Source organism: Pinus tabuliformis, chromosome 2_2 (genome assembly GCF_031772625.1).
Source record: "Pinus tabuliformis cultivar Carrire ecotype Pingquan chromosome 2_2, CPIR1, whole genome shotgun sequence".
Classification (NCBI taxonomy): Eukaryota; Viridiplantae; Streptophyta; class Pinopsida; order Pinales; family Pinaceae; genus Pinus; species Pinus tabuliformis.
Window position 1 is genome coordinate 979,972,942 of NC_142300.1, and position 10,395 is coordinate 979,983,336.

The 10,395-nt window shown below is 44.4% G+C and overlaps 1 protein-coding gene across 1 annotated transcript; it reads left to right on the forward strand.

The window, feature by feature from the left end:
- The first annotated feature begins 352 nt into the window (after nt 1-352).
- On the forward strand, nt 353-6,884 carry LOC149196552 (uncharacterized). Its single transcript, XM_089408330.1, has 2 exons — nt 353-602; nt 6,271-6,884. The coding sequence occupies exons 1-2, from the start codon at nt 353-355 to the stop codon at nt 6,882-6,884; spliced, it is 864 nt and encodes a 287-aa protein (XP_089264456.1).
- Nucleotides 6,885-10,395: the final 3,511 nt, after the last annotated feature.

Genomic DNA, 10,395 nt, shown 5'->3' on the forward strand with positions numbered 1-10,395 from the left:
AGATGTACACCCTTAACCAAATTATAAGCTTAAAAAGCAACACAATTGGCGTCGGTGTCAATCTATTTGTATGAAATATTGGTTTATACGTTTATTTAATGATCCGCTAACCTTTCTAGTAAAGGGTATAGCAGTTTCGTCTCTGTTCGATATAACATCCACACAGATCGATTAGTGGACCAAACTTCCTCCCGTTCCGTAAAATTGTCTTAAAAAAAATGAATGGAATGGACGAAAAACAGGCTAGTGACACATTTGAGGATGATAATGTTAATCTTATTGCACATTACTCTACAACGACGTCAGCCGACAATGCCGGTAATGAAAACGACGTAGCAAACGGTGCTCAACCATGACTGCTCTGGATTGGAAGCTCTGCTTGCAAAATAACGCCCATGAAATTAAAAGGCGCATCAGGTATGGCATTACCAAATCCATGAGGGGTGACGTTTGGCAATTGATTTCAGGCGGCCGCGATCTTTTACTGGTAAACCTAGGAATTTACTCACAACTCCTCCGTAATGAGTCAGACTCAGAGAAACATATCGCTAAAGACATTCATTGCACTTTGACATCACACCAATTATTTCGAACGACAGACGGTGTTACGCCCCCTGGCCTACGGTAGTCTTCCAACCGTGTCCGACGAGGTGCGGCACCACCGTGCACTTTCTTTTTAACAATACTCATGCACATGGACTACGCCTTTCCACATTAACATACTTAATTCATCTTTCTCAATTAATTAAAATGCATTAATCTTCATATACATTCATAACCAATATGTAATTAAACCGTGAACATAACAATTTCACACAATTATATATAGGGAGGGGCAACTCCCGAACGAGTCCACCCAATAATAATATATTATGATATTATGAATACTTTCAATAATACATCATACAAGTGTATCGGGAAAAGTCCACGGCCAACACTTAGAAATATTACAACCACGGCAAGACAGCCTTTACATAAACATGCCAACCTCACTTGGTAGGAGCGTGCTCACCCGAGCCACTAGAACTCCTCCAACTCAGTTCTGCATCAAACTGCCTTTAGAATGACCTTCGTACGACCTCTGCCAAGTCCTGGTAAAATCTGTGCCCTTGTGCCTTAGCGCATGAGCTATGCGCAGCTCAGAACTGCGCACTTCCTTTTACCCTTCGCTCTAAGTCGCAGAAGAGATGATCGAACTTGCTTGATGTCCAAATGGAGTCTCTACGCCATCAATATATAGGCTTACTAACCATTTGGTGAAGGGGTGTCAGCTCTTGGGCCGACCCCATAATTCATGCTTAGGAGCCCCTACTTTACATTTTAGTAGGTCGGCCTTTGCCCAAGGGCAAGGCCTTCCTACGCCCCTTATAAAGTCTGCAACACTCCATCGCATAATTCTTAAGTGTAATATGTGCGCCCCATAACGTCGCAGCCAGCTCGCCCTTACGTCGCACTGCTGTCCGCCCTTTGTCGCACGCTGCCCGGTTGCTGTCGCATTGTCCGCCCGTCGTGTGAAGGGGCGCCCGCCCGGGTCGCCCTTCCTCCGCACTCGCCGTCCGCTGCTCGAACCGTGCCGCCCATGCTGTATCGCGCCTTCGTCGAACCATACCCGCGTTCACCACATAACCGGCCATCGTATATGTCTGTCGCCCGGTCGTCCGCCCATCGGGCGCGGGTCGCCCACGGGTCGCCCGCCCACCGTGTGCGGGTCGCCCACGGGTCGCCCTTCCGCCTAACGCATCGGCTCGTCGGTTTGTCACGCTTGAACCTCAACCGCTATGCTTGTTAGCCGGGTCGGGTGGCCGCACCCACATATGAACTCGCTGCAGCTCGTCCGCAGCTCGTCGGGTGTCTGCGCCCGAACCTCAACTCGTCAACTCGTCCGTCGGGTCGGGTGACCGTACTCACGTATCAACTCCCCGCAGCTCGTCCGCAGCTCGTCGGGTGTCTGCTCCCGAACCTCAACTCGTCAGTTCGTCCACCGGGTCGGGTGACCGCACCTCGGCTCGCTGTGCCCATCCGCCGGTTCGGCGGCTCGCCGGGTGACTGCACCTGCGCCTCGGCTCGTCGTGCCCGTCGCACATCAACTCGTCGAGTCGCCCGCCCATCATGCAAGGGCGCCTGCCCGGGTCGTGCCCACGGTCCAACCGCCGGGTGAAGAGACGTTCGCCCACCTCGTGCCTGCCCAGGACTCGAGGGCCTTACATTCTCCTCCACCCGAAATCGTTGTCGTCCTCGACAACACACCGTCTTAGTAGCTCTCCACCAAGACTGCATCGACTATGATGTAGACTCCTCCATACAAGGCAACATCACTGCAACATATATAAGGTCTCGTCTTCATCAAGTTATCTCCATGTGCAAACCGCCCATGTATAAGTGCTACACATCCCAGTCATGTGTCAACACTCATCTCCACGATCCCACGCTCAGGTCCATGGAAACCCCATCTTTCTGCAGCATGTCATGATCATCATACCTGCTCAAAACATGTCTAAGGGCTCACTGCATTGAGCAGCCAACAATGAGCCCCATCTTCTATGTCATCTAAGAAGATGTGGAGGGAGAAGAGCCAGGAGGCTCTCTCTCACTAATCAGCTCAATCCATCTGTCAGGATCCTCAACCTCCATCCTTTGTAGGTATGCCTCCCGATCTTCCCTCTGGATGTTCGGCCTCACATACACCTCATCAGCATCATCATCATCGTCCTCCACCAACTCTAGCCTTCTTGATAAGTCCAAGATGCTATCTAAAAGTGAACGAATGACCAATGATTGCTCCACAAGCTTTGCCTCAACAGTGGACAACTGCTTGTTTACCTTCTCCTTATCTTCCATTTGCATTCCTCCTAATTTATGATCAGGCTTTGTCACACCAATGGTTGGAACACCAATGGGTACATCTTCCCGCCCATCATAAATGAAGAGTTTCCTCAAATGTGGTACGACCATGGCCTCATATTGTTTCATGAATTCCATCCCCAATACGGCCTCATAGTCATCAATCCTTACTATGGTGAAGTCCACTTTCCCGGTCCAACCACCAAGAGTAGTGTCCACCTTTTCAGCTATACCAAGAATGTTTGTAGGAGGAGAATTCACTGTCTTCATTTGTGCCTTCACCAGTACAAATTTCAGCCCAATCCTTCTTGCAGTATCTTCGCCCATGAAGTTGTGTGAAGCACCACTATCCACCATAGTGAGTACATCAACACCTCCAACCTTCATCTGAACATACTCTAATCTGTTTCTTTCCGGATCCCTTCTAGAAGTTACTTCTGTAGTAGCAGAGGCACCAAGTATATGCATCATCCCTACCGAAGCATTTTCATCATGTTCATCATCAGATTGTGCAGCGGCTGCCACCTTTGGCTTAGAGGGGGAATTCTTCACCACGTGTGGTCCTGCAAAAATCCAACATTTCAAAGGCTTCTTTGCTTTCGGGCTATCATCCGATTTCGAAGCATCATCCTTCTTTTTCTCTTTTGGTTTGTCAGACTTCTTTTTCTCATTAGAAGTCTCATCATAGTGATCTACCAACCTATCCACTGCAGCAAAGGCCTCTTCAAGTGTTCTGATCTTCTGCCTCTTCACCTCGTTGTGTGCCCAAGGCTTCAACCCAATGATGAAGTTGAATACCTTGTCCCTTTCTGCCATGTCGGGAAGTTCCAGAGCTGCACTTGAAAATTCTCGCTGATATGCTTGTAGGCTCCCGGTTTGTTTGATGAACTTAATCTTTGTCCTTGCTTCCCATGTCTCAACTTGGGGGCTGAAATGGGTCTTTAAGGCCTTCTTCATATCATCCCACGAAGTGATGTCATCAGCATTACCATTGATAATCTGATCCACCCTTTTTCGCCACCACATCTTAGCATCTTTTGTCAAGAACTGAGCAGCCACCTTGACTTGTGTCTCCCCATCGGGTAGACTCAACTATTCCAAGTACTGTTCCATGTCCCATAAAAAGTTGCCAAGAGTCTTTGCACTCCTTGTACCATCGTATGATTCTGGTTCTTTGACCTTCACATGAGGCACTCCTCCACCTAAGTTATGCCTCATGGCCCTTTTCAATACCACAATCTCATCTTTGGCATCATCAAGAGCTTTATTTACCTTGTCAAGAGTTCCTTTCAAGTTCACGATCTCTGTAAGACCCTGATCCCTTGAATCTTCAACTTCCTTGACCCTTACTTCAAGTTGTGTACACATAAGATCAGTGTACTCAAATTGTGTCTTGAGCTCATCATATTGTGCCCGGAGTTCTTCAAGTTCTTCCTTGGTTTTTGAGATGGCTTCACGCTCCTTAGCAAGTGAATCCACATCTTGGTTCCAAGAGGTCTCCAAAGTCTCCATTCTCTCAATTACCTTTTCAATGAACCCAAGAGTAGTATCCTTCATTGCATCCTTCATTGTGTGACTAGACCCAGCCTGAGAATTGGATGCCATTTCTAGCAACTTCTTCCCCTTTTGCGATCTAGTTTCGACCATTCAAAAATTTTACCGAGTCACCTGCTCTAGATTGAGCAGATTCACCTTCAATTTCAACCAAGACAACCTTGTCCAAGTTTCCACGAGCAGCCCTGCTCACCAGCTCTAGATCGAGCTCTTCAACACTTGAACCTTGTTCAAGTCTCCACGAGCAACCCTGCTCTGATACCACCTTTACTTCGGTAAAGGTGTGTAGCAGCTTCAATACCGGATCAGCTGCTCTGATACCACCTGTCACACCCCCAGGCCTACGGTAGTCTTCCAACCGTGTCCGGCGAGGTGCGGCACCACCGTGCACTTTCTTTTTAACAATACTCATGCACATGGACTACGCATTTCCACATTAACATACTTAATTCATCTTTCTCAATTAAGTAAAATGCATTAATCTTCATATACATTCATAACCAATATGTAATTAAACCGTGAACATAACAATTGCACACAATTATATATAGGGAGGGGCAACTCCTGAACGAGTTCGCCCAATAATAATATATTATGAATACTTTCAATAATACATCATACAAGTGTGCCGGGCAAAGTCCACGGCCAACACTTAGAAATATTACAACCACGGCAAGACAGCCTTTACATAAACATGCCAACCTCACTTGGTAGGAGCGTGCTCACCCGAGCCACTAGAACTCCTCCAACTCAGTTCTGCATCAAACTGCCTTTAGAATGACCTTCGTACGACCTCTGCCAAGTCCCGGTAAAATCTACGCCCTTGTGCCTTAGCGCTCCAAGTCGCAGAAGAGATGATCGAACTTGCTTGATGTCCAAATGGAGTCTCTACGCCATCAATATATAGGCTTACTAACCATTTGGTGAAGGGGTGTAAGCTCTTGGGCCGACCCCATAATTCATGCTTAGGAGCCCCTACTTTACATTTTAGTAGGTCGGCCTTTTCCCAAGGGCAAGGCCTTCCTACGCCCCTTATAAAGTCTGCAACACTCCATCGCATAATTTCTTAAGTGTAATATGTGCGCCCCATAACGTCGCAGCCAGCTCGCCCTTACTTCGCACTGTTGTCCGTCCTTTATCGCACGTTGCCCGGTTGCTGTTGCATTGTCCGCCCGTCGTGTGAAGGGGTGCCCGCCCGGGTCGCCCTTCCTCCGCACTTGCCGTCCGCTGCTCGAACCGTGCCGCCCATGCTGTATCGCGCCTTCGTCGAACCATACCCGCGTTCACCACATAACCGGCCATCGTATATGTCTGTCACTCGGTCGTCCGCCCATCGGGCGCGGGTCGCCCACGGGTCGCCCGCCCACCGTGTACGGGTCGCCCACGGGTCGCCCTTCCGCCTAACGCATCGGCTCGTCGGTTCGTCGCGCACGAACCTCAACTGCTATGCCTGTTCGCCGGGTCAGGTGGCCGCACCCGCATATCAACTCGCCGCAACTTGTCCGTAGCTCGTCGGGTGTCTTTGCCCGAACCTCAACTCGTCAACTCGTCCGCCGGGTCGGGTGACCGCACCCGCGTATCAACTCGCCGCAGCTCGTTCGCAGCTCGTCGGGTGTCTGCGCCTGAACCTCAACTTGTCAGTTCGTCCGCCGGGTCGGGTGACCGCACCTCGGCTCGCCGTGCCCATCCGCCGGTTCGGCGGCTCGCCGGGTGACCGCACCTGCGCCTCGGCTCGTCGTGCCCGTCGCACATCAACTCGTCGGGCCGCCCGCCCATCGTGCAAGGGCGCCCGCCCGGGTCGTGCCCACGGTCCAACCGCCGGGTGAAGAGACGTTCACCCACCTCGTGCCTGCCCAGGACTCGAGGGCCTTACAGACGGGCCCGGGCAGAGGTCTCTCCACAATGTTTTGAAGGCGTATTCGGTTTACGACAAAGAAGTGGGATATACGCAGGGGATGAGCTTCATAGCGGGAATGCTTCTGCTTCACATGAATGAGGAGGAAGCCTTTTGGGTTATGGTTGCACTGTTCAAATGTATGCAAATTCGAGGTTTATATTTAAAAGACCTACCTCTACTTCACCAATATTTCTTTCAGCTCGAAATGCTTGTGAAGGAGCAGCTGCCCAAACTGGCTAGGCATTTCGAGCGACAGATGATCACGCTAGTGATGTATTCAAGCAGTTGGTTCATGACTGCTTTCTCCGCAGACTTGCCATTTCGATTAGTTGTTCGTATTTTGGGCGTTTTTCTCTTCGAGGGTATGAAGACCGTTTTTGGATTGGGCTTGGCCCTGCTCAAGTTCTTTCAGAATCATATGTTAAAATTGCATTTTCACGATCTCCTAACATTTCTGCGAGGGTTCCCAGAGGAGGCTTTGGATGCGAACATATTGATTCCAATGGCCTGTTCATTGATATCAGAGAGAAGATTAGAAGAACTGGAGTTAGATTATCTGGTAAGCGATGGCCAACCATCAGCTTCTCATTAATCGAAATGATTATCTGGTATCCGATGACCAGCAATGGGTTTCTAATTAAAATGATGATGATGGGTGGGTCGTTATTAATGCAAATGATTATCTGGTAAGCAATGACCAACTATGAGCTTCAAGAGATAATGAGTTTGGAACTGAACAACTATCTGTCGATTAGACGATTAATTCACATAAGCTAAGATGGAGAATCGGTGAGGTAGGTTGAAACTCGATTGATTGTTGACGTATTCAGTCGTTGTGGCTGGTAGACTGTAGCTTATATTTGATGCTTCCCCTATTTCAACCTAGGGTGGAAGAGCTGACATTTGGACGGATGAGATTAAATACGGGAAGAATGTGCAAAGCATATCTACGGACATGTAGCCATGGAACATGAACTGACCTGCTGAAAATATCATATCTTATGCATCAGAGCATCCGGGAAACTGAATAGGAAGAGCTACCGTGTGCCGTCGCGCGTTTGAATCGGAAAACTAAAGGGGAAGAACTACCGTACGCCGAGGTGCGTTTTAATTAAAAGACCGTCGTGGCTTGATTTCCAAAGGACACCAATCAATCACATCAATGATTTTATAATGATCACCTTTATCTTAACGACGGAGGATAGAGGTGTCGAGGATAGACACAAAAAAATAATTTTCCGGGTTTTTGTGAGAATATTGAGAGAGTTTTCGTAGTTGGTTGCGGAAGCAGCCGAGGGAGGGCGCTGGCTGTTCTTAGTCCTGCTTATTATCTACGCATTTCTCATAGTCATTCACGACAATCTTTGTTTGGGTAAGTAAACAATCTATAACCCAATATTCAGGGGGCGAAATCCTAAAATTTGCTTGTAATAAAAATTATCAGAGGTTTTCAATAAATTGCTCGCAATCAAATTTTATGTGATGTTTACAGTTGAATCAAAATTGTCAGAGGTGAGTTCGCTATATCCAAAATTTGTATTGAAGGTAATTGTGAATCTGGCAATAAAACTTTTGTGTAATACTTTAAAGTATTTTAAAAAATTGTATTATTTTATTACTTAAAATATTTTAAGAAGTGGTATTATTTTAGTACCAGTAGATTAAGAATTTCGCATGAATACTTGGTGTACTTAACCTACAATAATATTAAATACGATTCGTCTATACAAATGGAGATCATCGAAATTTACGAGCGAACTGAAACTTGAGTAAACCCATAAAACAAAAGCACTAAACTGTCACAAAGTTCTGAACTCTCTGCTATTTTTTCCGATTATTTTAAATTCATAAGGGACAACGCTCTTGAACTAGCCGATTAAGAAAATCTAGCTGAGTATAACCTATAATTAAGCTTATTGATATTTATTAAATAATTCCACTCTTTTGACCTAAAAACTGATGTTAAAAGCGACTGCAGTGATTTGCCATCTTTTGTGCATTAACATCTTTGACCTTAACTACTCGTTATTAAAAAATTCCCAATTTTGGAACCAGAGAATCTCGCCCTAAACAAATCCGAATTCTTCAAACCAAAGAATCTTACGCAAAACAAATCTTGATTCTGGAGACATAGAATCCTACGCTAAACATTATTGCACTAATTTGCTTATACTGATTTGTTTAGGCCTTAGAGCACGCTTAGCTGTATAATTGAGATATAATGGAGCAGGTCCATTTTTAGCATATTTTGATTCAGAATCATGGAGGCTTACCTCAGATAATTGCATTTTAGTAGATTGTTCATCCTATGTTGTTAGATGAGAGGCTCCGGTTAGCATTATGCAAAAGTCTAGAACGCTAATAATTTTAGCACGATGTATTTCTATATCATATTACTCATTACTCAAGTGCAATAAGCCAATTTGCTCTCTTTTCTCCTACTTCTCTGTGGAATAACAATGGCCTTACAACGGGGTAAGGGAAAGGGACTATTATCTTAGTGTGTGTTTTTAGGTTTAAAGGTTTGAAATGTTTCAATGTTTTTAAATACAGCAAAGGCTTGTTTCTCCACCATTGAATAATTTAGTTCAGCACCTTGTAAGTTAGAACTAAAAAAATGGAATTGGTGCTTGAACGTTCTCATCACTTAGCTGTGTCAAAGCTGCGGCATAAGACGTATCAGAAGAGAATGTGTATTATACAAATGGTTTTAGGAAATTGGGAGTTAAGTAAGGAGCCTAAATGATGGCTTTCTTTATTAACTCAAAGAATCTTTCTCGCCTTTTCCCCAATTGAAAGTTGCATTTTTTTAGATCATTGAGTGTAGGGGTAAGACGATTTGAGAAAAATCACAAATAAATCTTTTTACAAAATTGGTTTTTCCTAAAAAGGATGGCATCATTTTTTTTGTTGAGGCATGGGAATGTTTAGATACCACGAATCCTAATAATTTACTTTTTGCCAGGCAAAATAATATTTTTTAGGATTCAAAGAAATGCCTAATTTGTCACATCTCTCAAAGATTTGTTTTAGGTGGCTGATATGGTTGTTTCTATTTTTAGAATAGAGAGTGATGTCATCTAAATATATAGCAACTAAATTGTTGATTAGTCCTCTAAAAGCTCTGTCCATAGCACGTTGAAATGTAGCACCAACGTTAATCAATCCAAATGGAATCTTCCGATATGCATATTTTTTTGGCAAGATTTATTCAAATTTCTAAAATCTATGCAAATCCTAATGTCTCCATTCTTTTTCCTCATAGGAACCATGTTTGACACCCATTTTGAATCTCTAACAGGGAAAATGATTTTGGCTTTAAGCATTTTATTGAGTTTAGACTTAATTTGACTTTCTAAGTTCGGGTGGATCTTCCTAGGCTTCTATTGGACAGGCTTGTCATTTGAAATCATGGGTATAATATGTTGCATTATAGAAGTATCATATTTTTTGAGATCAGAATAATCTCATGCAAAAACACTTTTATATTTTCTTAGCAATTCAATGAATGACATCCTTTCATTGGGTGTTAAGCCTAATTCTAGGTTTATGTTCTGAGCCTTGTCCGGTGTACCAAGATTAATCAACTCAAATCTTAGAGTAGAACTCTATGTTTTTGAATTGCTAGTATTTTTAAACCTATCTTTTAAATCATAGAGATCTTCCATCTTGACTACAGATTTGGGAATTGGATTTGCATCTTGTTTATTTTGAATATTTATGCCATATTCATTTTCATCTACGATTTGACCTTCATAAGATCCATCTAATGAAAGAAAGTTGATTATATCCGTATCATCATTAAACACTCTCCAATTTGTTATGTTATTTGGAATGGAAGGCATAAAAATCAACTCAATCGAAAATCTACTTGGACTTAATTCTTCTGATGCTATCAATTTAGATCCTACATTGGCAAGTAAAACAATGCTTGTGTTTTGTAACCTAGGGATTGTCAAAATATTGAATGCAATGAAATGAGAAGTGAGGTTCTGAGCTAATGCTTGATAATGTTTGAGGTGTCCAAAAATATAATGAGTTGTGTTCCTGACTTGCTTAACAATTATTTCAAAGTCCCCATATACTTGCAAATATTTAATGTT

Bases quoted from the DNA above. Each gene is read 5' to 3' on its own strand.
- LOC149196552 (XM_089408330.1), top strand. From the start codon at position 353: ATGACTGCTCTGGATTGGAAGCTCTGCTTGCAAAATAACGCCCATGAA. The intron at 603-6,270 runs GTGTTACGCCCC...AGGGCCTTACAG, and splicing joins ATTATTTCGAACGACAGACG to ACGGGCCCGGGCAGAGGTCT.